This window comes from Bombina bombina, chromosome 1, assembly GCF_027579735.1.
Source record: "Bombina bombina isolate aBomBom1 chromosome 1, aBomBom1.pri, whole genome shotgun sequence".
In the NCBI taxonomy this organism is placed as follows: Eukaryota; Metazoa; Chordata; class Amphibia; order Anura; family Bombinatoridae; genus Bombina; species Bombina bombina.
The window spans coordinates 65,221,557-65,249,481 of NC_069499.1; the positions used below are offsets into that span (position 1 = coordinate 65,221,557).

Consider the following 27,925-nt stretch of genomic DNA (forward strand, 5'->3'; position numbering starts at 1 on the left):
AGTGAACCAAATACTGTACAAGGTCCTGTACATTCGAGAGTCAATAATGCTGCTGACCTCATATTCTTCATGGTTGTCAACAGAGATAGGACAGGGACGAGGCAACACAGTGGTAAACGGATTACAAACCAATTGTTTCAAGAGGGAGACATGAAAAACATTGGAGATGCGCATAGCAGGAGGAAGGTCAGGAAGGTAGGCCACAGGATTAACCCGTCGGATTATTCGAAAAGGACCAACATAACGGGGAGCAAATTTATTGGAAGGCACACAAAGGTTCAAGTGGCGGGAGGACAACCAAACTCTCTCACCAACCTGGTAGGAAGGTGCAGGCAGACGCCTACGATCAGCCTGGAACTTTTGGCGCTGCATAGAACGATGAAGGCAATCCTGAATCTGCACCTACGTGGAACGGAGTTGCCGGAGATGCTCCTCCAAAGCCGGAATACCCTGAGACATGAATGAATCGGGCAACAAGGATGGTTGAAACCCATAATTCGCCATGAACAGGGATAACTTGGAGGAAGCATTAATAGCACTATTACGAGCAAACTCTGCCCAAGGTAACAGTTCAGACAAATTATTGTGGTGATCTGAGACAAAGCAACGGAGGAACTGTTCCAGAGGTTGATTAGACAGTTCTGCAGCCCCATTTGATTGAGGGTGATATGCCGAGGAGAAGGAAAGCTGGATCCCCATTTGAGCACAAAAGGAACGCCAAAATCTGGAGACAAACTGGCTACCCCAGTCCGACACTATCTCCTTGGGAAACCCATGTAAACGGAAGACCTCCCGGTAGGCAGCTTCAAGGGAATGCTATGTGACATTTTAGAAAAACGGTCAACCACCATAAGGATAACAGTATTGGCATTGGTAACAGGGAGCTCGACAATGAAGTCCATGGAAAGATCTGTCCAAGGACGCTCACCATTAGCAATAGGCTGAAGAAGACCCACAGGAAGACGTTGAGGAGTCTTATTCTGTGCACAAACTGAGCAGGAGGCAACATACGCAGCAACATCAGAACGAAGACCTGGCCACCAGAATTGCCAATTTCTTAGAGAAGAAACCACACGAATGCAAAGAACCGTCAGGCGTAGGACGTTGAGACAAGAGGGCACCTACTCCAGTCTCAGACGCATCGACCTCAAGAACAAAAGGCAGGACAGGGTTAGGATGAGCCAGAACTGGAGCGGCAGCAAAGGCAGTCTAAAGACTATCAAAGGCCTTAATGGCAGTAGGTGACCAATGGAGTGGATCATTCTCTTTACGGGTCATGTCTGTGATAGGTTTGACCAAGGAAGAAAAGTTTTTAATAAACTTTCTATAGTAATTGGCGAACCCCAAAAAACGTTGAATAGACTGAAGACCAACTGGGCGAGGCCACTGCAGAACTGCAGATAACTTGTCAGGATCCATGGAGAACCCTGCAACGGAGATAACATAACCTAGGAAGGTTACTTGAGTCTGATGGAACTCACATTTCTCGAGTTTACATAACAGGCCGTTCTCATGTAGTCTCTGAAGAACCAGTGTAACATCAGAACGATGAGCCTCAAGTGTGGGTGAGTGTATGAGGATGTCGTCTAAGTACACTACAACACACTGTTGCAACATATCTCGTAGGACATCATTAATAAATTCCTTAAAAACAGCAGGAGCATTACATAGACCAAAGGGCATTACAAGATACTCATAATGCCCGCTCCTGGTGTTAAATGCTGTTTTCCATTTGTGATCCTCCTTAATCCTAACAAGTTTAGTAAAGACCTTAGCGCCCTTGAGGCAGTCAGAGTTCGTAATGAGCGGAATGGGGTAAGCATTCTTAATGGTAAGACGATTAAGACCCCTATAATCGATACATGGTCTTAACTCGCCACCTTTTTTCCTTCACAAAGAAGAAGCCAGCCCCTGCAGGAGAGCAGGATTTGCGGATGATGCCCCGCGACAGAGCATCGACAACATACTCCTCCATAGCACAATTCTCTGCAACAGACAGAGGGTACACCCGGCCCCGAGGAGGAATGACTCCGAGTTGCAGGTCTATGGCACAATCGCAAGACCGGTGAGGAGGCGACGTACCGGCACGCACCTTGTCAAACACGTCTAGGAACTCTCGGTACTCCTCTGGCAATTGAGATACCAAAGAAGTGCACAAGACTTTAACTGGTTTCCGAAGACAAGTGAAAATACATTGCGGGGACCACAACAAAATTTCAGACCTGCTCCAGTCTAGACTTGGATTGTGCTTTTGGAGCCAGGGATAACCCAGAACAACTGGAAAATGTGGATTTTATCACCTAGCACAGGAGGGTTTCAAAATGGAGAGCCCCAACAGCCATGGACAACGGAGCAGTTTCGTGAGTAACGAGTGCGGGCTGAAGGGGCCTGCCATCAATGGCCTCATTGATGGCAGGCCCCAGGAAAGGACAACCGTGACCAAAGGTTTCTCCTTAAGAGTTTTTGGGGATGAGGGTAAACCACCCAAGGTCTGCCCCCGACAGGACCTTAGGTGTGAGCGTTTCCCGGCCGTGTAGGACAAGACTTCAAAAGGTCGCCCTGTAACCCACAATAGAGGCAGAGCCCCTCCCTCCTCCTAAAGGCCCTCTCCGCCGCAGAGAGACGCGTGAATCCCAACTGCATCGGCTCAGCAGTACCTGGTGACTCAGGACCAGGAGGCATGGGAGGAGAGGGAGGCATGGGAGGAGAGGAAGGCATGGGAGGAGAGGGAGGCATGGGTGGGAACAAACACGTAGGATACAACGGAACAGGAGGCTTCTGCAAGTGTTCCTTGAAAGAGGGCCTCTCTCTGAGTCTGATGTCAATTAGGATAAAAAAACACCAATGCCACGAGATCCTCTGGTAAATCTCTGGCAGCAACTTCGTCTTTAATCGCATCAGAGAGCCCATGAAAGAAGGCAGCAACAAGGGCTTCATTGTTCCAACCTACCTCTGCGGCAAGTGTAGGGAACTCAATAGCATACTGAGCAACAGATCTTGTACCTTGCTGAATGGACATGAGTCGTTTAGCAGCAGAGGAGGAGCGAGCCGGAACATCAAATACCCTTCGAAAGGAGGCCACAAATTCAGGGTAATTTGAAATCACAGGTTTATTAGTCTCCCACAAGGGATTAGCCCAGGCAAGAGCTGTGTCGGAGAGTAACGAGATGAGAAATCCCACCTTAGCTCTGTCAGAGGGAAATGCCTGAGGTAACATCTCAAAGTAAATGCCCACCTGGTTCAAAAACCCTCTGCACTTAATGGATCGCCTCCATATCGCTGAGGTAGAGGTGCAGAACCGGACATGCTCCTGGTAGGCATAGGTGCAGAAGCGGAAACAGGAACAGCCATAACATGCGGGACACTTTGGTCCAAATGTGCAGTGCGGGTCAGCAGGGTTTGCAGGGTTAGTGCAAATTGATCCAAGTGGTGATACAGTACATCCATCCTGGAAATGATGGCAGGTAAAGGTGGATAATTTGCAGCATCAGGATTCATGGCCTTCGCGTAATGTCAGGGTGCCAAGAATCAGAGACGAGAAGTGCAAAAATAATCACACCTTTATTAATAGCAAAAAATTATAAAAAGTCCACAAGTCAAATAAGCCAGGAGTCAAAACCAGAGCTGGTAGTCAGACGAGCCGAGTCAGGAGCCAAAGCGAATAGTCAGACGAGCTGGAATCAGGAACAAGGAAAACAGCAGAGTCAGGAACAAGCCAGGGATCAGGAACCAGGAAGGACGTCAGGCAGCCAGATAATACACAGGAACTCTCACAAACAGGTCTGAGACAACGCAAAGGCAGAGCATACTGAACAGAGGCCCTTTAAATAATAAGTGATGACTTTACAATTCTGAGACTGCATCCTGTCTCATACGGATGATGCACACCAGTCTGGCCATAAAAGGAAGTGCAGGAAATGAGCAGCATCCCCCACAATGCACCATAGTCAGGAAGAGAGGTGAGTAAAATGGCTGCCAGCAGCACATGGCAAACACAACAGGGAAAAAACCCTGACACCATTCCCCAGTTTTGCAAAATCAACACAGTTATTTTAATACACTTTTAACCTCTGCGATTACCTTGTGTCTAAGCCTCTGGATAGCTTCCTGAACACATGACTTTTTATTTATTATCTATTGACTTGCATTTTAGCTGTGTTGTGCAGAACCCATGGGCGTGAGCACAATGTTATCTATATGGCCCACATGAACTAGCAGTCTCAAGTTGTGAAAAGCAAATTAAAAAAAGCATACGATTAAGAGGCTGTCTATAGTGGCTTAGAAACAGGCAGAAATTTAGAGGTTTGAATGTACTAAAGTATATTCATGTATCAATTTTAGTAATGCAAAGCTGGGGAATGAGTAGTAAAGGTGTTATCTTTTTAAACAATAACAATTTTAGTGTTGACTGTCCCTTTAATTTACATATGCATTATTTGGACTATTACTACACAAAAGCCATTTTTGTCTAGATTGTGCAAACAATTTCAATACACGCCCGCCCCCCTAATCTATTTTGCTTAAACTGTGATCCCTATTATTTCCTTTGGAAGGCACAGAGAGGGTCAGACCCCTTTCTTTTAAAATATCACCGGATCCATGTATTGCAAGACTGGCAAGGCCAAAAAGGCAATTTCTCAAAGCTCTGATGATCCTTTTATCATCAGGCCCTTTAGAGAACAATAGAAAATGATCATTTTAGTACCTAGTGCCCCCCCCCCCCCACACTCCAGTAGGTAAAATAGATCATTAGGAACACATTAAAGGGAAGAAAATATTAGAGTGCACTGTCCCTTTAAACAATAGCCGCCTTTATAAGCTAAAGCTAATCTGTTAAGTCTAAGTTTGTGTTCTATAAAGTATTCCAGATCTCGAGAAAAAAATAAAAAAACAAAAACACAATTATAAGTAGAATTTTCAAGCAGAAATACCTTGGATTCCAAGAACGAGCTCCATTCTTTCATGAGATTCACGTGCTGGACGGCAGAACTTGCCTCATGTACTTTAATTTGCTGGTTTGTTCCCTGTTGCAAGGGGGAAAGAATAAACCAAATTTTCAGAATGTTTCTGATAGCGTAAGGGGTCATATGTTCCTTTCATATAATATATATCAATCACTCCAGAACATGATATGCACGTATACCAATTACATGCAACAGAGCTTAAATTAGACAAAAATAAGATACATTACAATAATTACAATACAAGTGACAAAACAGAATCACAGAATCTAAGGAATTTTGTGAAATTACAGATATAAATTACTTACAAAAGTAACAAAAAAAGGCTCAGTAATTGAAGTGAATTGTTATGGGATATACAGTAACCAAAGGGTTGATTGGACAACCTTTTGCTACAAATGGGATATAAAAATAGAGATTGTAGATACTCAGGAATACTTTTATTCTGTGAATATATATTTAGTAGCCAAACGTACATCAGAATACAAGCTGATAGCTGCCTGTGCGTTTGGACATATATGATGCTATTAAAAGGTATTTAAAGGGACATGAAACTCCAAAAATTTATTTCATGATTCAGATAGAGAATACAATTTTAAACAACTTTCCAATTTACTTCTATTATTTAATTTGCTTCCTTCTCTTGTTATCCTTTGCTGAAAGGTTTATGTAGGTAAGCTCATGAGCCGCAGAGAACCTAGGATCTAGCTGTTGATTGGTAGCTGCATTATATTTTTCGATTGTGATTGGCTCACCCATGAATTCAGTTAGAAACCATTAGTGCATTGCTGCTCCTTCAACCAATGATACCAAGAGAATGAAACAAATTAGATAATAGAAGTAAATTAGAAAGTTGTTTAAAATTGTATTCTCTATCTGAATTATGAAAGAAAAAAATTTGGTTTTATGTCTCTTTAATCAAACTGAATCCTAGATACTTCTGACACCTCCTTGCCTGTTCCATAAATGAATTCTATTTGTTGGTGACAGAGTCCTAAACCTAGGCTTATCTTGCTCCTCCCACTCTGTATCCTATTTGCTTGTGCTATATTATGTGACTCCTCCCACTCTGTATCCTATTTGCTTGTGCTGTATTATGTGACTCCTCCCACTCTGTATCCTATTTGCTTGTGCTGTATTATGTGACTCCTCCCACTCTGTATCCTATTTGCTTGTGCTGTATTATGTGACTCCTCCCACTTCTTCCTTTTTTTCATTCTATTGGTCTTTCCCATGACACAAATCCTTTCTACATAAACAGTCTGTATAGATGCTAGGATTCTATAAACAGGATTTTATACAGATTGAAATGCTGATGCTTAGGTTAATTGATATTAAACTGCACATATTACAAAAGTGTATATTCTGTTACATTAGGGATGGCCAACTGGTGGTTCACGGAGAACATGCGGCCCTCTGCACTCGTTTTATAGCCCCTGAGATAAAGTAAACTAAGTAGAATGTGCGCCATAGATTTTTCATGGCTTCAGGAAAAAGTGAGACTAGAAAACTGATTTGATGACTTCTAGTGGGGAACCAAGGGAATATATTATTATTTTTAATAGCCATATATTTATATGCCTTCTTTTAGGCTTCTTAGATATTGAATTATGGGCCTTAAAGGGATTCAAACCCCCAACATGTTCAAATTGAAAAAGAGCATATAATTTTAAACAACTTTCCAATTTACTTCATTCTTTTGGTATCCATTGTTGAAGGAGCAACACTACTGGGAGCTAGCTGAACACTTTGGGTGAGCCAAAGAGAACAGGCATATATGAGCAGCCACCAATCAGTAGCTAGATCCCAGGAGTGCATTGCTATCTATGTATGCTTTTCAACAAAAGATACTAAGAGAAGGAAGCACATTTGATAATAGAGTTAAATTGAAAAGTTGTGTAAAATTGCATGCTATATTTGAATCACAAAAGAAAAATTTGGGGTTTCATGTTCATTTAAGGCTTCTAAAAAAAGTCATCAGGCTGCACTCCAGCCTCTATAAGGGCAGTAAAAATAAAGTAAATCTAATAACAGAAGTAAATTAGAATATTTTTTTAATTGTACACTCTATCTGAATTATGCACCATTAGGGGTCGATTTATCAAGGTGCAGCAGACAGGGGCGCACATACGCACCCCTGTCCGTCACATCTCGCCTCTGACGTGCTGAATTCTGCTGCCGTAACCCAGCATTACACACACGCGCTATTTTGCATTCAAGTGCAATCCCGCCTCCTGCCCGCGCACAGCAGCTGTCAATCTTCCCGGTCGGACAAGACCAGGGAGATTGAAATTCGCCACCTAAGAGGTGGCGAAAGGTTAGGGAAGCAGCGGTCTGATGATCGTTGCTTGTTAAATACGGTCTGCAGGTTTTCTTGTGAGAACCTGCAGTCGTAGGGGGTCGAAGGCTGGCGAAAGCCTTTGATAAATCGACCCCTTAATAAGATAAATATTGCCTTTAACTGTACAAAATAAAACATTTTATAACATTTTATATATTTCTATGTTGATTTGAATTTCCCTTCAATAGTGTTATAGTTTGACAATCTCATATAGAATTATTCTCACTAGCATTGCAAAATATATTAGGTGTAACACATTTCTGTATACTGACCTTAAAACTGCAGCCATAGCGTTTAAAACTACACGTACTGGGGGCATTTACGCATTCTGACAAATGAGCACTCAACTGCAACAGGAAAAAAAACGGAGGGTCGGTAAACACATAAAACCCAAATACAAAACGAAACACAATAAACTTGTTTAAAATTAAGACGATAAATATAAACAGGTGTTAAAGTTTATACACACAGCAAAGGAATTCATGCACATCCCTCCGTCAACAGGCTTAGATTACTTACACAATTATTCATGTTAACGAAGCTCTGAATTTTATGATCGTTCTGTATTGTGTAAATAATCACTGTAAACAATTATTTATGTTCAACAAGGGGAGTGAGAGACAAACACGAGACTGAAAATGTAACGAGTTAGAGATATAAAAGTTCTCAGCCTCCCGTAAAATGTCCATCAAAACTTAGCCAGTGTAATCAAAATTAAAGTGCCTGTTGCAGGCATACTGTAGTAGCAACACATTTACCCTACAGTGCTGCACAGCAGTTAAAGTATGGTGTGCTATTTTGCACTCAGCAATGTTCCATTGGATATTACCAGTTGTGGTTAAAATGTTTAACCACAACATATTAACACACCCAATACATATATAGCTCTTCCTGTACTCTTAATAGATAGCATAAAGCAGAAATAGCTTTAGAATGTAAACAACCTTATAATTTACTTATTCTCTTAATATCCTTTGTTTAAAATAAAGCTAGGTAGGCTGATAGAAGCTCAGGAGCGTACACGTGTCTATAGCAGTAGTGTTTCTATCTATATATAACATTGCTATAAACAATATGGCTGCCAGGTGGCTAGGGACCATGCACACTCCTGAGCTCACCTAGGATTACTCTTTAATAAAGGATACTAAAAGAACCAAGCAAAATGAATAACAGAAGTAAATTGTAAAGTTGTTTAAAATGTCTTGCTTTATCCAGTTCAGTTTAATTTTGAGTTAATTTTCCCTTTAATGGTTTTTAAAAAAAAATGGTATTAACTTGTATTGCTTGCTATCGTGCATTCAAGTACACCTTAAAATGTAATAGACGTAAATGAAAACCTCTTGCTTGATCGATACAACATGAATAATTTTAGTGAGGTCCCTCATATAAATCTACCTTACCTTTGGGAAATTACACATTCATGCAACATGAGTACTGTAGTATTCACCATACTACAGCTCATGTAATTAATATTAAAGGGACAGTCAAGTCCAAAATAAACTTTCATGTTTCAAATAGGGCATGTAATTTTAAACAACGTTCCAATTTACTTTTATCACCAATTTTGCTTTGTTCTCTTGGTATTCTTAGTTGAAAGCTAAACCTAGGAGGTTCATATGCTAATTTCTTAGACCTTGAAGGCCGTCTCTAATCTAAATGCATTTTTTTTTTTGAATCAAAAATTTTTATTGAGACAAATGCACAGGTAAAACAATAGTGCTGTATCAAGATCACGAGTACAAGTCATTAATAAATCAGTTTAACAAATAAACTAGTAAACAAGTATGAACCACTGAAAAATGAGATATAAGAATATGCACAATATATAAAACCAAGGGTCTCTTTTTTTTTAGGGGTTTAGCGTAAGGTATATTGCAAGTAGCTTTTTCAATAATAGGTGGTGAGGCAATAGTAAGGGGAGTTATTTAAAGAGAAAATGGGCATGGGCGAGTCAGACTTAGGGGGGGGGGGCGGGAGAGGGAGGGGGGGGATAGGAGAAGAAAATAAATAAAAAAATAAATAAATATATATATATATATTTATATATATATATATATTAAGGTAAGGGAGGGGAGGTGAACGGAGTCTTTTAAGAGATATGTTGGGGTCTGATGTCCCACTGTGGGAATTTTGTAATCCAGAGGGACCAGATCCCAAAAAAGGAGTCAACCTGATCTAGAACCTTGTAAGAGTACTGTTCCATTTGTCCCACAAAGTGTACAATGGAAATCACCTGAGAGAGAGAGGGAGGCCCAACCTGTTTCCAAGCTCTGGCGAGTGCCAATTTAGTAGCCATAAAAACATAGATTGTAAGCGCTTCCCCCGGGGGGGATAGGTTAGGCATATGCATGTGAAGGAGGGCTACTTCTGGAGTATACGGAGGAGTGAGATTGAGTGAAAGAAGGAGTGCATAGATTTTCCTCCACAGGGGTTGGATTATAGGACATGCCCACCAGATATGGAGTGCTGTGCCGATGTCTCCGCAATTTCTCCAACAATAAGGAGAGCTAGAACGGTATATTCTGTGTAGAGTGACTGGGACCAAGTGCCAGCGAACTAGCACTTTATAGTAAAGCTCCCATAAGGTGGCGCAATGCAGGAGTTTTTTGGTTGTCATAATTCTAATGTGCCAGACATCTATTGTTACTGTGAACCCAATCTCTCTCTCCCAGGCGCGGTGTTGCGGAATTTTGTGGGTAATGTGTGTATTAGTAAGGAGATTGTAATGGAAGGACATTAGGTGTTTTAGGTCATGTATTCTCTGCCAAGCCTTCTCCCATGTTGTCATGGGTCGTAATGAAGACTTTGGGTAACCCCAGGTGCGCAAGCGCGTGCTCAGGCGGAACCCCTCAAATATAAGCCTGGGAGGAAGTTGAAGTTTGGTGCAGAGTGCAGGGTGGGAAAGCCAAACATTGTTCTCATAGAAGTCCATGACTAAAAGTGTATGTGGGTTAGGCCATAAATCATAATGGGAGTCTGGAAGACAGAAGAGTGCAGCAGAGATTGTAAGCAAAGGGGAAGGATAAGGGGAGATAGCGGGGTTGTGTCTAATCTGGTCCCAGAATCGTAGTGCGTGCTTAAAGATAGGGTGTAGGGCGTCAATGTCATGTCTGTGGTGGAGAGGGATCCAAAGTAGGTCAGATAGGCATAGACCAGAAGGCAGCAATGAGGATTCAAGGGTGAACCAACCTAGGTGTCTTTCAGGGTATTCCAGAGGATAATATGCGACAACCTGGCTGCATTATAATAGGAGATTATGTTTGGTAAGGCTAGGCCTCCCTGTGGGATCGGTTTTTCTAATGTACGACCAGAAGTTCTGGGTCTTCGATCTTTCCAAACATATGTAGTTATTAGGCTTTGAAGTCTATTAAGGAGCGCTCTAGGAATATTATATGGGATGGATCGGAATAGATATGTAATCTTGGGAAGGAAGGACATTTTGATGGCTGCGATGCGACCTGTCCATGAAATCTCTCTGAACTCCCAAGTCTCAAGGAGCCTTCTATATTCCGGAAGCCTGTCTGAGTAGTTTAGAGCTATGACCGTCGCGGGGTCTGGGGTCAGGTGAACCCCTAAGACCTTGAGAGAAGCAGTTTTCCATTGGAAGCGGAATGTGGATTGTAAGAGAGTGAGAGTATCGGGGGGGACATTTATGGGTAGAACCTCCGTTTTGGCGACATTGAGCTTATAGAAGCTCAAGTCTCCGAACTGTTGAAGGGTAGTGAATACTGCAGGGAGGGATTCCTCTGGGGATGTCAGGAATAGGGTGATGTCGTCGGCATATAGGGAGATTTTGTGTATGGAGGCGCCAATGGGGAGGCCTCTAATCGTAGGATCTTGTCGAATGGATTGGGCTAAGGGTTCTATAGATAGAGCGAACAGGAGAGGGGACAAAGGGCACCCCTAGTGCCGTTTGAGATCATGAACTTGGGAGATTGGAACCCAACCCCCCGTACAATGGCCGAGGGGTTGTTGTAGAGGGCCTTAACCGCCGCAATGAAAGCAGTGGGGAACCGGAAAATTCTCATGGTTTCCCATAGGTAATCCCACCTGACCCTGTCGAATGCTTTTTCGGCATCTAGTGACAGGGCCAGGAAGGGAGAAGTGCCTTGTGATGCAGTATGCAGGACATCAAGAATTCTTCTGGTTGGATCGGAACCCTCTCTATTTGGGATGAACCCTACTTGGTCATTGGCTATGAGGGGAGGGACTATTTTAGCAGCTCTACTAGCTAAAAGTTTGGCATAAATCTTGGTGTCTGTGTGTGACTTATGTGGGAAGGAGTAGAATGTATATTCCCTATCTTGTGGGTGTAGGGCCCGCCAAACATCGTAAAGATTGTATTGTGACATTAGGAGTTGAAAGGCGGAGGAAAGGGAATGAATAGCTCTATCGCTACTGGAGAGCGGGGGTCCCAATCTGTCTAACTTAATATCCCATATCAGATTGCAGTCGCCTCCTAGAATGAAATCACCCTGCTTGATTGCTGCTACTGTCTTGAGAAGCGATCTAAACAATTTTATTTGTCTAATATTTGGGGCATAAACATTGAGCATGGTGACTAATTGGGAGTTCAATTTACAAACAGCAATAATAAATCTGGCCTGAGGGTCAGATTCAATGTGGATCAGGTCAAAAGTTACATTTTTACCTATATATATGGCTACACCTCTGGACTTTGAGGTAAATGTTGCTTCCAATAGTGTAGGGAAATGTCTGGATGTACGGGTAATTTCCGGAGTGTGAGTCCAATGTGTCTCTTGAATGAATGCTATGTCTATGTGATTTTTATGGAGAAAAGAAAATAGGAGGCTTCGTTTGGTCGGGGAGTTAAGTCCCTGTACGTTGAGGGTGAGGAGATGGAGCCCGTCCATGAAAATAGAGAGGGGAAAAAAAAAAAAAAAAAAAAAAAAGGGTGAGGGAGGGTGTAGGAGTAGGGGAAGAAGGGTAGGGTGAGCGCTTAGTCTGAATCTATTATCTTTACCCCAAAAGACTTTGAGTGAGGAGGAGAGAAATCGAGGTTTCAGCTACTTGCAAAAAGGGTTGAGTGTTATTATGTTGTGGGAAAAGGGGGATGGCAGCGGGCCAGAGCCGCTTAGGTTAAAGACAAAACGGTAGAGGATCAAGAGATAGTAGTAGTATGTCAAAAATATCTGTATAGTGAATTGTATTAGAGGAGATGAGAAGCTTGGTGGGGAGGATGGAAGGGGAGAGGAGGAGGGGGCGGAGCCAATAAGGTGTCGCCCACAATAAGATGGGCGTGAGGATCAACTAAAGGGTAAAGGAAGAGTAGATAGGAGTTTCTGTATAAAGAGAGTAAGTAATCAATAGGAGCTAGGGAAAATGAGAATGAAGTATAGGGTGTGATAGAGGTGAGAGGTGTCATATACGACACCCCCCCAGTGACAATAGGTGAGTTAGTCGGACAAGAGCAGGGAGGTATGGGTTCGCTGGTGTACTTACAAGGGGGTGTGGATGAGGAAGAGAAGAATAAGTATGCAAAGAAAAAAGATAATAGGAGGTCTATTATGGGGACAGATAATATGAAGAGGGTATATAAATGGTATCAGGAGGTATCTAACAGTTGTCACAAATATTTTCTATGAATAACAGACCATTACATAGTTAGCTAGGAAGAAACCTGGAAATGAGACTAAATCTCTATACATTGTTGACCTCGTACACCTGCTGTTCAGTAAACAGATAAGTGTCCATATTGAAGGTTGTCTTCTCAGACATCTGAGGAACACTAGATTCTAAGGTTCAGTATAAGGAAGGAAAAAAAAAAAGTAAGGCACATAATAATAACAACAAGTACAACTTTAAACTCTGTGTATGAGGAAAAGGAGAAAAACAGAACAATAAACATATAAGTGTAGAACCAAGAGCTAAAGTAGGGTAAGATAAGTACCCGTTTGTGAGCTCTCAGTTTACCTGTAAGGAGACTGACTTAAAGGATATCTTGCTGGTGAGGAGTGAGGAGAGAGGAGTGAAGAGAGAGTAAGATATGTACCCGTTAGTGCACTCCTCTCTTCCTTGTATGTCTCCAGTCTATTAAAGTCACAGACTTCTAAGCAAAAGAGCGGAGTAACCAGACCATGGTATGAGTAAAGAGGGACCAGTGTCCAGTTAGGTCTGTTCTGACTCCTGGTGTTGAGAGGTTAAATTCTGAGAGTGCCATGTTGGGGTTAATGTGTTAAAGCCACTTATGTTTCCTTGGGTCTTGGAGAGTGAGTCAGGAGCCCTCGAAAGTTCCAGGGTGTTCAGCAACTTCATGCCCTGTTCCAAGGAAGAGATTATGTGGGTGCGGTCCTGGAGTTGGACAAAAAGCTTAACGGGAAATCCCCATCTGTATTTAATTTTGTGGTGTCTTAGGGCTAAGGTGAACTGGTGAAAAATTCTCCTCTTAGCTAGCGTGTGTACAGAAAGGTCCGGGAAGATTTGTAAATCTTGGTAGGGTTCCTTGAGGGGTTTGTTGGTGAAGGAAGCTCGCATAATTTTCTCCTTTGTGGTATAGTAATGTAGACGTATAATAACATCTCTGGAGGTGTCAGGAGTAGAGTTGCGGGGGCGCGTGGCTCTATGAGCTCTATCAATTAGGAGGTCTTGATCAGCTGTTGTGTTTAGGAGAGTCTTAAATAGAGAGGTCAGGTAGTTCTGAAGATCTGAGGAGGCTACACTTTCAGGTATGCCTCTAATCCGAAGATTATTGCGGCGAGACCTGTCTTCTAGATCAGCAAGTTTGGTCTCCAGGTCTGAGATTTGTTCCGCCAGGCTCTGTGAGTAAGATAAGAGGTTGGAGTGGTCAGTAGCTAGATCTTCGTGCTTTTTCTCTAAAATCTCTGTCCTCTCACCAAGTGAGGAGATTTCTCGCTTCAATTCACTCACTGACTGGCGTAATTCCTGTCTGAGAGATGAGTAGTGAGTGTCCATTTTATCAGTTAGTATTTTAATGGTTTCCAGGAATGTAGACTGTGATAGAGCTGCTTTGTCTTTGCGGGAGACATCTGGCCTAGTATGTTCTGAGGTCAGAACTGTTGAGTCTCTGGAATCCTCCTCCGACAGATCTGGGTCTGACTGTTGTTTGCTATGGAAGTGGTCAGTGAGAGTCCTCTTGGGATTTTCTTGGTGTTTCGGTTTCCTTTTGACTGAGTGTGCCATGATGTAAGGAATCAAATATCAGGATTCTAGGGATGAGTGTTCCTGTTATGGTTGGCAGCTGGGGGGGTGAGAGGTCAACACCTCTATGGCATAGAGCCTTAGCCCTCCATTAGTTCTCTAGGTTTTTGACTGAAATTGAGTATAAGTATTAGATTTTTAGAAAGTAGGGTATACCAGCAAAGAGTATCTCAATAGATATATAAATGGATGACAGCCCCTCTCCTGGGGCGATGCCACCTCTGGGCGAGACCGGTAAAAGGAGAGTGGATATGACCCGCAGCAAGTTGCCTGCGGGAAAGGGAGGAGAGGTGTCTCTGTCACATCAGTCACTGGAATATTAATCAGCAGCCTGCTATGGAGCTGTATACTTGGTCAGTTTGTGGGTATAGGGCCTCTGCACGAAGAATGCAAGATAGTCCTTGGGGTCTCCAATTATAATCTTTCTTTTGACTTTCTAATCCTCCAAGGTATGGTTAGGGAAGAATGTTATGTCTGGTCTTAGGCTGCAGTTATGGATTGTATGGGTATGGTCTCCTGTGGGGTCTGGGTAATAATGAGGGTAGTCCCAGAAGTACAGGTGTACAGACTATGTGGAGCAAAAAAAAAAAAAAAAAAAAAAACTTGGTTCAGCAGCCCTCCTGTGTGAGGAAATACGTTCTGAGAGCTGCTTCTGGTCAATGCTGTATAGGCCACTATAAAGATAAGCAGTTATCTGAGGCTGTAATGGTGCCCTTATTACAAATATGTTGCTGGGTTTTTATGGCAAAGTTCTAAGAAGCCTGCAGAATATATGAGAGTCCCCAACACAGAATATTAAACACTTATTGTAGAGTCTCAATTGTGGCTTCTAGCCTGCATAGTAGATCTCTCTTACCCAGGTCTTAGGATCGTCAGCAGGACCCACAGGAGAGTCAAAGGTCAGAGAAGCGAGCAGAGGACTTCAGGTGGCCCCTAAGGAGAGGCGCTGAGGTGAGAGGAATCCTCCGAGTAGCAGAGGGACACCCGGATCACGCTGCGGTGCTGTGTAAGGTACGGCTGTGAATCCAAGATGGCCGCCGTTCGCGGGTTTTCTCTCAGCAGCGCAGCAAGTCTCCGAGAATCCCAGGTGATATGCTGCAATCACTCCGGTCCCCGGCCAGCTACCGGAGGTACCGGAGAGTCTGAGGAAACAGGTATGATGCTGGATTGGCACTCTGCGATACTGCGTTGTTGCTTCGTTGCTTCCTAGGAGCGGTGCTGAGGGTTTATGTGAGTAGCGGACAAAACGGTGGAAAAAAAAGATATTTAAAAAAGAAAAAAAAAGAATAAGCTAAAGGGGCTGTATGACTAAGGGGGCAAATGGGATAAATCTGAGGGGGTTTATCTAATTGTAAAAGGGATTTTAAAGGGACTGTAAACACTTGATACTCAAAAACTTTATCAGTTCAATTAGCATTTATTATTATACAAAATCATTTAATGCAGAGAAAAAGCGCAGTGGAAGCGTTACAAACATTTATATTTTCTATTCATAAAATACCGTTATCTGGCCGCCTACCTAATAAATCTTGTTTTCTGACCGCTTCGTCATAGCCCCTGCACCCAACCGCCGTTAGAACGTCCGTCTTCTCCTCTCCTCACAGCGCGCGTTCCCTCATGACGTGCGCATGCGCAGTGACATTCTTGCTTCTAACTTCTGCCTTATACAGAATCGCAATGCTTCGTCGTGCATTGCGATTCTGTGTGTCTGATAGAGCGGTGAGTCACTCCTACAGACGAACGAGCAATTTAATTTAGCGTACAATATGTGTAATGTATTATGTGAAACTTATACATAAAACATAATAATTAGTCTCAGAGGATGTAATTCAAAATATTTATTGTGCATTATTGGTGGTCCATTACAAAAATTAAACTTACCAAAAAAGAAATATATTTTGTTAAATTGCTCGTTTTAGTTTAGGGTGGCTTGCTAAATGATTCTCTTCAGATGCGAGGAAGAACTGAAATGTAACATAAGCAGTGAATTGCAATGCGCTTTGCATCGCGATCCACTGCTTATATTGTGTGAAGTAGACTTGTGGATTGGCGCATGCGCAAGCTTACACATAATGCGCGCTCCGGGTATAGCGATGGGAGGAGGAAGTGTCTGTATGACGTAAGTGCCCTGCAGCGCTGACTTTGCTATAGAATGTACTCAGGCTGCATGGGCGGACGGAGCGGTAAATAACATAGGAATAATAAAAGTTAGTTTCATTTGCTTCCGCAGCGCTTATACTCTGCACAATATAATAATTATATAAAATGTATATTTAAAAATTTATACGGTGGGTAAGAAATGTCAAAGTTTACAGTCCCTTTAAGTGGAAATAGGCTGGTTAGTAGTGGGAGCTCCAGATCCACACATCCAGCCGGCTCTGCAGTTGGCTCCGCCCCCCATCTAAATGCATTTTGATAGTTTTTCACCACTAGAGGGCATTAGTTCACGTGTTTTATATAGATAACATTGAGCTCATGCACGTGAATTTACCATGGAGACAGCTCTGATTGGCTAAAATGCAAGTCTGTCAAAAGAACTGAAATAAGGGGGCAGTCTGCTGAGGCTTAGATACAAGGTAATTACAGAGGTAAAACGTGTATAATTATAACTGTGTTGGTTATGCAAAACTGGGGAATTGGTAATTAAGGGATTATCTATCTTTTAAAACAACAACAATTCTGGTTTTGACTGTCCCTTTAACAATTTGCACAAAATAACACACGTTAATGCTCAATATATATGAAATGTATGTTTAACCCGTACAGTGGGGACTGCTATGATATTCAGTCTCATATATAAAGACAGGGATTTCCGCAATAATTATTACAAATTAAATTTGTCAGGTTTTCACAGTTTAAGAAATAGTCAATCAAACTGAAGGAATAAAAAAAAAAATCCACATAAAATTTAATGAGAAACTTCTCCTTTTCATTAAAAAAGCCATCATCATAAAAAATAAATAAAAAAAGTATAGATAAGACCACTGGTTTTCAAATCTGTCAGGCTTCCCCAACAGGCCAGGTTTTCAGGATTACATGGGATGAGAACAGGTAAACCATGTTTACTAATTGTTTCACCTGTGCTCTAGTTCAGATATGCTCAAAATGTGACCTGTTAGGGAACCCCAAGGACAGGTTTAAAAACCAGTGGATAAGACCAACACCATCTTGCTGTAAGTGGTCACTGTTACACTGGTATTACATAAGAATCTTACTGACAAGATACAAGCTGTGCATATTTAACCCCTTAATGACCACAGCACTTTTTCATTTTCTGTCCGTTTGGGACCAAGGCTATTTTTACATTTTTGCGGTGTTAGTGTTTAGCTGTAATTTTCCTCTTGCTCATTTACTGTACCCACACATATTATATACCGTTTTTCTCGCCATTAAATGGACTTTCCAAAGATAGCATTATTTTCATCATATCTTATAATTTATTATAAAAAATTTTATAAAATATGAGAAAAAAATGGAAAAAACACACTTTTTCTAACTTTGACCCCCAAAATCTGTTACACATCTACAACCACCAAAAAACACCCATGCTAAATATTTTCTAAATTTTGTCCTGAGTTTAGAAATACCCAATGTTTACATGTTCTTTGCTTTTTTTGCAAGTTATAGGGCCATAAATACAAGTAGCACTTTGCTATTTCCAAACCATTTTATTCAAGATTAGCGCTAGTTACATTGGGACACTGATATCTTTCAGGAATCCCTGAATATCCCTTGACATGTATATATTTTTTTTTTAGAAGACATCCCAAAGTATTGATCTAGACCAATTTTGGTATATTTCATGCCACCATTTCACCGCCAAATGCGATCAAATACAAAAAATTGTTCACTTTTTCACAAACTTTCGGTTTCTCACTGAAATTATTTACAAACAGCATGTGCAATTATGGCACAAATGGTTGTAAATTTTTCTCTGGGATCCCCTTTGTTCAGAAATAGCAGACATATATGGCTTTGGCATTGCTTTTTGGTAATTAGAAGGCCGCTAAATGCCGCTGCGCACCACACGTGTATTATGCCCAGCAGTGCAGGGGTTAATTAGGGAGCTTGTAGGGAGCTTGTAGGGTTAATTTTAGCTTTAGTCTAGTGTAGCAGACAACCCAAAGTATTGATCTAGGCACATTTTGGTATATTTCATGCCACCATTTCACCGCCAAATGCGATCAAATAAAAAAAAAAGTTCCCTTTTTCACAAACTTTTTGTTTCTCACTGAAATTATTTACAAACAGCTTGTGCAATTATGGCATAAATGGTTGTAAATTTTTCTCTGTGATCCCCTTTGTTCAGAAATAGCAGACATATATGGTTTTGGCGTTGCTTTTTGGTACTTAGGCCGCTAAATGCGCATCACACGTATTATGGCTAGCAGTGAAGGGGTTAATTAGGTAGCTTGTAGGGAGCTTGCAGGGTTAATTTTAGCTTTAGTGTAGAGCTAAGCCTCCCACCTGAAACATCAGACCCCCTGATCCCTCCCAAACAGCTCTCTTCCCTCCCCCACCCCACAATTTTCCCCGCCATCTTAAGTACTGGCAGAAACTGCCAGTACTAAAATAAAAGCTATATTTGGGCTTTTTTTTTTTAAAGAAAAGGCATATTTACATATGCTGCTCTGTAGGACCGCCCTTTAGCCCCCAACCTGACTGATCCCCCACCAAACAGCTCTCTAACTCTCCCCCTCTGTCTTAATGGCCGCCATCTTGGGTACTGGCAGCTGTCTGCCAGTACCCAGTTTAGAATAAAATTGATTATATTTTTTTATTTTTCCCCTTTTCTGTAGTGTAGCTCCCTGCCCCACCAAAGACCAACCCCCCCACCCCCTCCTAGATACCTTCGATTTATATTTCAAATAAAAATACCCCTTTCTCAAACTTTTATGCACAGTTATATTTTCTGTAGTGTAGCGTTCCCACCCGCTCCCGCCCCGTGCACGCGCCCACCCGCCGCCCCCCGTGCACGCGCGCGTCCGTGCGCGCCCCCATCGGCCCTGCCCCCGATCCCGCCCCCCTCTACATTACCCGGCCCATCGATGGCCGCCCACCCGCCTCCCAAGTCGGCTCCCACCCACCAACGATACCGGCCATCGATGTCCGGTGCAAAGAGGGCCACAGAGTAGCTCTCTCTGCATCGGATGGCCATCTAGAGTTATTGCAGGATGCCTCCATATCGAGGCATCACTGCAATAACCGGAAAGCAGCTGGAAGCGAGCAGGATCGCTTCCAGCTGCTTTCCACACCGAGGACGTGCAGGGTACGTCCTCAGGCGTTAACTGCCTTTTTTTTTAGGACGTACCCTGCACGTCCTCGGTCGTTAAGGGGTTAAACTGCAAAATGAAAATGCTCTAATGTGTTAGACCATTTAATTATTGCACAACGTAATTAACCCCTGCAAAGACAGTTACAGGTCATCAATGCACTACTGTAAACTGGCTGAACTAATGTTGTAAAGATGCCAACCAGCTTAAAACAGAATGTGAATGTGAAACTGAAAGTAAACCGCATGTCTATAAAATATTGCTTTTATTTACAAATCTATGAGTTTTTTATTTCTACATATTTTTGTGTCTTTCCATCCCCAGTCCAGCTCAAACTAAAACAGCAAATTCCGTTGTGTACATGTTGAAAATGCTCGTCGGCTGATAGCTACTCCCTACTGAAGCATTGGTATTCCAGTGCATATATACGTTGCTTTTTTCTATTAGCTTTTCAAAATATAATATGTTCTGTTTAAGCAAAGCATCCCAAGTATAGTGATGTGCAAGATTCTAGGTTTGCCTTTGGGCTGTGTTAAACGAAAAAAACAATTAACATTAATCTACAGCAGAGATATAAAATGTTTAAATATGCTGGAGCCTGGTAACATTTTTATGGCATTTCATGTAAACGCAACTGTAATCAGTATCTTTAATTAACCAGGAAACGCTAAGGGATCTGGAACAATGCACATGTGGAAAAGATCCAGCTGTGAAAGTGATTTTAAACTGATACACAATAATATTATTCCATTTAAGGAACCACAGATTCATACAAAAAAAAGTAGCTTTGAAAATGCTTTCTTTGCCACAGAAGCCTGACTCGTGTTTTATACATCAATACAGAAATTCATAGCAAGAATCATAAGCTAGTTATATGGATTTGCCATTTTGAATTTAATTCTCGAGGTCTATATCAAGCTGAATTTATGTCCCTATGAGAAAGATACTGAAAACAGAATTTATGCTTACCTGATAAATTACTTTCTCCAACGGTGTGTCCGGTCCACAGCGTCATCCATTACTTGTGGGATATTCTCCTCCCCCACAGGGAAAGGCAAGGAGAGCACCCAGCAAGAGCTGTCCATATAGCTCCCCCTCTGGCTCCGCCCCCCAGTCATTCGACCGACGGTTAGGAGAAAAAGGAGAAACTATAGGGTGCCGTGGTGACTGTAGTGAATAAAGAAAAAGAAAATTTTTTCAAACCTGATTAAAAAACCAGGGCGGGCCGTAGACCGGACACACCGTTGGAGAAAGTAATTTATCAGGTAAGTATAAATTCTGTTTTCTCCAACATTGGTGTGTCCGGTCCACGGCGTCATCCATTACTTGTGGGAACCAATACCAAAGCTTTAGGACACAGATGAAGGGAGGGAGCAAATCAGGTTACCTAAACAGAAGGCACCACGGCTTGCAAAACCTTTCTCCCAAAAACAGCCTCCGAAGAAGCAAAAATATCAAATTTGTAAACTTTGCCAAAAGTGTGCAGAGAAGACCAAGTCGCTGCCTTACATATCTGATTAACAGAAGCCTCGTTCTTGAAGGCCCATGTGGAAGCCACAGCCCTAGTGGAGTGAGCTGTGATTCGTTCAGGAGGCTGCCGTCCGGCAGTCTCATAAGCCAATCGGATAATGCTTTTCAGCCAGAAAGAAAGAGAGGTAGCAATAGCTTTTTGTCCTCTCCTCTTACCAGAGTAAACGACAAACAAGGATGAGGTTTGTCTAAAATTCTTTGTTGCTTCTAAATAGAACTTTAAAGCACGGACTACATCTAAATTGTGTAACAAACGTTCCTTCTTTGAAACTGGATTCGGGCACAGAGAAGGAACAACTATTTCCTGGTTAATATTCTTGTTGGAAACAACTTTTGGAAGAAAACCAGGCTTGGTACGCAAAATAACCTTATCTGAATGGAACACCAGATAGGGTGGATCACACTGCAAAGCAGATAATTCAGAAACTCTTCTAGCAGAAGAAATAGCAACCAAAAACAGAACTTTCCAAGATAGCACTTGATATCTATGGAATGTAAGGGTTCAAACGAAACCCCCTGAAGAACTGAAAGAACTAAATTTAGACTCCAAGGAGGAGTCAAGGGTCTGTAAACAGGTTTGATTCTGACCAAAGCCTGTACAAAAGCTTGTACCTCTGGCACAGCTGCCAGTCATTTGTATAACAAGACAGATAAAGCAGAAATCTGTCCTTTTTGAGAACTCGCTGACAATCCCTTATCCAAACCTTCTTGGAGAAAGGAGAGGATCTTAGGAATTTTAATCTTACTCCAGGAGAATCCCTTGGATTCACACCAACAGATATATCTTTTCCATATTTTATGGTAAATCTTTCTAGACACAGGTTTTCTGGCTTGGACCAGAGTATCTATCACTGAATCTGAAAACCCACGCTTGGATAAAATCAAACGTTCAATTTCCAAGCAGTCAGCTGCAGAGAAATTAGATTTGGATGTTCGAATGGACCTTGTACTAGAAGATCCTGTCTCAAAGGTAGCTTCCATGGTGGAGCCGATGACATATTCACCAGGTCTGCATACCAAGTCCTGCGCGGCCACGCAGGAGCTATCAGAATCATGAGGCCTTCTCCTGTTTGATCCTGGCTACAAGCCTGGGAAGGAGAGGGAACGGTGGAAAGGCATAAGCTAGATTGAACGACCAAGGCGCCACTAATGCATCCACTAGAGTGGCCTTGGGATCCCTGGATCTGGACCCGTAGCAAGGAACCTTGAAGTTCTGACGAGACGCCATCAGATCCATGTCTGGAATGCCCCATAATTGAGTCAACTGGGCAAACACCTCCGGTGGAGTTCCCACTCCCCCGGATAGAAAATCTGACGACTCAGATAATCCGTCTCCCAGTTGTCTACTCCTGGGATGTGGATTGCAGATAGGTGGCAGGAGTGATCCTCCGCCCATTTGATGATCTTGGATACCTCTCTCATCACCAAGGAACTCCTTGTTCCTCCCTGATGGTTGATGTAAGCTACAGTCGTCATGTTATCTGACTGGAATCTTATGTATCCGGCCTTCGCTAGATGAGGTCAAGCCCGGAGAGCATTGAATATCGCTCTCAGTTCCAGGATGTTGATCGGGAGAAGAGACTCTTCCCGAGACCATAAACCCTGAGTTTTCAGGGAATCCCAGACCGCACCCCAGCCTGATAGACTGGCGTCGATCGTGACAATGACCAACTTTGGTCTGCAGAAACTCATTCCCTGAGACAGGTGATCCTGTCTACTGGAGCATGCACAGTTGTAATGGTCTTAGATGAATTCGAGCAAAAGGAACTATGTCCATTGCTGCAACCATCAACCCTACTACTTCCATGCACTGAGCTATGGAAGGCTGCAGAATAGAGAGATGAACTTGACAAGCGTTTAGAAGCTTTGACTTTCTGACTTCTGTCAGGAAGATCTTCATTTCAAAAGAATCTATTATTGTTCCCAAAAAGGGAACTCTTGTCGACGGAGACAGGGAACTCTTTTCTACGTTCACCTTCCACCCGTGAGATCTGAGAAAGGCTAGAACAATGTCTGTATGAGCCTTTGCCTTGGAAAGAGACGACGCTTGAATTAGAATGTCGTCCAGATAAGGTGCCAATGCAATGCCCCTTGGTCTTAGAACCGCTAGAAGGGACCCGAGCACCTTTGTGAAAATTCTGGGAGCAGTGGCTAGTCCGAATGGGAGAGCCACGAACTGATAATGTTTGTCCAGAAAGGCGAACCTTAGGAACTGATGATGATCTTTGTGGATAGGAATATGTAGATACGCATCCTTTAAATCCACGGTAGTCATATATTGACCCTCCTGGATTGTAGGTAAAATTGTTCGAATGGTTTCCATTTTGAACGATGGAGCTCTGAGAAATTTGTTTAGAATTTTTAAATCCAGAATTGGTCTGAAAGTTCCCTCTTCTTTGGGAACTACAAACAGATTTGAGTAAAAACCCCTGACCTTGTTCCACAGTTGGAACTGGGTGTATCACTCCCATCTTTAACAGGTCTTCTACATAATGTAAGAATGCCTGTCTACTTATTTGGTTTGAAGATAAGTGAGAAATGTGGAATCTTCCCCTTGGGGGTAGTTCCTTGAATTCTAGAAGATAACCCTGAGAGACTATTTCTAGTGTCTAGGGATCCTGGACATCTCTTGCCCAAGCCTGAGCAAATAGAGAGAGTCTGTCCCCTACTAGATCCAGTCCCGGATCGGGGGCTACCCCTTCATGCTGTCTTGGTAGCAGCAGCAGGCTTCTTGGCCTGTTTACCGTTATTCCAGCCTTGCATTGGTTTCCAAGCTGGTTTAGTCTGGGAAGCGTTACCCTCTTGTCTAGAGGCTGCCGAGTTAGAAGCCGGTCCGTTCCTGAAATTGCGAAAGGAACGAAAATTGGACTTATTCTTAGCCTTGAAAGGCCTATCCTGTGGGAGGGCATGGCCCTTTCCCCCAGTGATGTCTGAAATCATTTCTTTCAATTCTGGCCCAAAAAGGGTCTTACCTTTGAAAGGGATATTAAGCAATTTTGTCTTGGAAGATACATCCGCCGACCAAGACTGTAGCCAGAGCGCTCTGCGCGCCACAAACCCTGAATTTTTCGCCGCTAATCTCGCTAACTGCAAAGCGGCGTCTAAAATAAAGGAATTAGCTAACTTAAGTGCGTGAATTCTGTCCATGACTTCCTCATACGGAGTCTCCCTACTGAGCGACTTTTCCAGTTCCTCGAACCAGAGCCACGCCGCTGTAGTGACAGGAATAATGCACGAAATAGGTTGAAGGAGGTAACCTTGCTGTACAAAAATCTTTTTAAGCAAACCCTCCAATTTTTTATCCATAGGATCTTTGAAAGCACAATTGTCCTCAATGGGAATGGTCGTGCGTTTGGCTAGTGTAGAAACCGCCCCCTCGACCTTAGGGACTGTTTGCCATATGTCCTTCCTGGGGTCGACCATAGGGAACAATTTCTTAAATATAGGAGGAGGGACAAAAGGTATGCCTGGCTTCTCCCACTCCTTATTCACTATGTCCGCCACCCGTTTAGGTATCGGAAAGGCATCAGGGTGCACCGGGACCTCTAGGAACTTGTCCATCTTGCACAAGTTTTCTGGAATGACCAGATTGTCACAATCATCCAGAGTAGATAGCACCTCCTTAAGTAATGCGCGGAGATGCTCTGATTTAAATTTAAATGTCACAACATCAGGTTCTGCCTGCTGAGAAATTCTTCCTGTATCAGAAATTTCTCCATCTGAGAAACCCTCCCTCACTGCCACTTCAGACTGGTGTGAGGGTATGACAGAAAAAATATCATCAGCGCCCTCCTGCTCTACAGTGTTTAAAACAGAGCAATCGCGCTTTCTCTGAAATGCTGGCATTTGGGATAAAATATTAGCTATGGAGTTATCCATTACTGCCGTCAATTGTTGCATAGTAACAAGCATTGGCGCGCTAGAAGTAATAGTGGTCGCCTGCGCGGGCATAACTGGTATAGACACAGAAGGAGAAGATGTAGAACTATCTCTACTTCCTTCATCTGAGGAATCATCCTGGGCAACCTTACTATTTGTGACAATACTGTCCTTACTGTGTTTGGACGCTATGGCACAATTATCACCTATATTTGAAGGGGGAACCACATTGACTTCCATACATACAGAACATGATCTATCAGAAGGTTTAAACTGGTTAATAAAGTACAAAAACCGTTTTAAAACAAAACCGTTACCGTCTCTTTAAATGTTAAACAGGGCACACTTTATTACTGAATATGAGAAAAACTATGAAGGAATTATCCAATCTTTACCAACCACAGTGTCTTAATGCATTCAAAGTATTGCACCCCAATTTTCAAGCTGTTAACCCTTAAAATGTGGAAACCGGAGCCGTTTGCAATTTTAACCCCACTAGGAGCCGTTTGCAATTTTAACCCCATTACAGTCCCAGCCACAGCCTTTGTTGTGACTTCAACTATCCCAGGGGGGTATTTCAAGCCTTCTAGGAACTATTTCAGTGGACACCAGACCCTCTCACATGCATCTGCATGCACTGTACTTAAAAGAAACTGTGCAATAATGGCGCGAAAATGAGGCTCTGCCTAATACAGTGAAAGGCCCTTCCTGACTGGGAAGGTGTCTAAACTAGTGCCTGGTGATAAAAAACGTTCCCCAAACAATAAAAGTGTAAAATCCACTTCAAACTTTAAATAAAAACTTAAATAAACAATCGATTTAGCCCTTAAGAGTGTCCACCAGTTAATAGCCCATAATAAGCCCTTTATTCTTTCTAAGTCTAAGAAAATGGCTTACCGATCCCCATGAGGGAAAAATGACAGCCTTCCAGTATTACACAGTCTTGTTAGAAAATGTCTAGTCATACCTTGAGCAGAAAAGTCTGCAAACTGTTCCCCCCAACTGAAGTTCTCTCAGCTCAACAGTCCTGTGTGGGAACAGCAATCGATTTTAGTTACTGCTGCTAAAATCATACTCCTCTTTTAAACAGAACTCTTCATCTCTTTCTGTTTCAGAGTAAATAGTACATACCAGCACTATTTTAAAATAACAAACTCTTGATAGAAGAAATAAAAAACTACAACTAACACCACAAACTCCTCACCATCCCCGTGGAGATGCTACTTGTTCAGAGCGGCAAGGAGAATGACTGGGGGCGGAGCCAGAGGGGGAGCTATATGGACAGCTCTTGCTGTGCGCTCTCCTTGCCTTTCCCTGTGGGGGAGGAGAATATCCCACAAGTAATGGATGACGCCGTGGACTGGACACACCAATGTTGGAGAAAAGACCTAATGTATTTTTGAGTCCCATTTTAGTCTTATGTGGTCAGTGATGTCCCCTCTTATATCAGTGCTAGGTACAAAAAGAGGCTATAAATTACGTTGTGCAATGTTAAATCCGTTTTCATGGAAGCCAAAGGTGCAGTTGGCAAATTGTAGTATATGGGAGACAGGATCACATGACAAAACCAGTACTGTCCCAGATCTCTTCATCAGTGAAGAAGCGGAAAGTTGGCTGTATACCATGTCTAACAATGAATCGGAACCTGGCTACAGTGTTTCATAAACAGATGTAATGCCCCATACTCTGCTTAGTGGTATGTGCTATAATTTGATCAACTTCACATAAAATATGCACTTATTGTACAGGAAACATTTGCACTGTTTATTTGAAGTCTTGAATTAGAATACAAGACTTTGCACCATGGTAAAAGGTGGTCTATAGCAGAAAATAAATGTGTAGTTAAAATAAATAGAATTAAAAAAAAAATAAAAAAAATATTTGCTGATGTTATCATTTTACATTCATACATAAAAAATATATTACATCACATCTAATGCTTGTTATAGCTCAAATCATCATTTGTTAAATATAAAATGGTATGTATTATTTAAAGTGATTGTAAAGTTTGTGTATTTAAAACACAATATATAAAATCATTCATAAAAACAGGGGCATGTTCATTGATTACATTTCTTTAAGACGCTTCATTTGTTATACCATTTAGGGATGGTAAACATTGTGCCAATCCTCTGCCTGCATCTCTTTATTTAGCTGAGCCATGACGAATCTGGCTTCATCCAATCGTTGTGTGGTCCACAAGCTGGATGCCAAAGAGGGCACGCAATGATTGGATGGAGCCGGATTCATCATCCATCAGCTAAATAAAGTATGAGATGCAGGCACAGGATCGGCGCAATGTTTACCATCACTAAATGGTAATCATTTTAATCAGTGAAAGTGCCCCTGTTTTTATGAATGATTTTATATGCGGTGTTTTAAATACGAAAAATTTACAATCACTTAATATTCAATATTCTTACATCAACTTCAATGTAAATCCCATTTGAACATTGATTCTCAGATACTTCAAAATCTATGGGAACCAATATTCATATGTAATATCTGAATAATTTTGGTATTTAAACATTAACATATACATTTGAATAAGAGAACACATGTCAAGGAGAACATTTTTTCAACAATTTGAATATCAAAAATGCAAAATTCTCCTATCCCTTTAGTGGTTACAAAAATAACTTTTCAGAATTACTAGTGATAAAGTGACATGCCCTAAAGAATTAGAGCATGTCATTTTATCCCTATAACTGCCATTTAAATTTAATAGCTCCATACAGTAACAAGGAAACTGAGTAGATTGG

At 42.1% G+C, this 27,925-nt stretch overlaps 1 protein-coding gene across 2 annotated transcripts in view; it reads right to left on the reverse strand.

The window, feature by feature from the left end:
* Nucleotides 1-27,925, reverse strand: part of TRAF3 (TNF receptor associated factor 3) — a 346,334-nt gene that overhangs the window by 59,773 nt on the left and 258,636 nt on the right. For both annotated transcript variants that reach the window (XM_053697427.1, XM_053697428.1), the window contains exons 7-8: nucleotides 7,575-7,649; nucleotides 4,932-5,024 (exon numbers count right to left, since the gene is read on the reverse strand). In XM_053697427.1, the coding sequence (XP_053553402.1) occupies nucleotides 4,932-5,024; nucleotides 7,575-7,649 (168 nt within the window). The remainder of the gene's footprint in view (nucleotides 1-4,931; nucleotides 5,025-7,574; nucleotides 7,650-27,925) is intronic.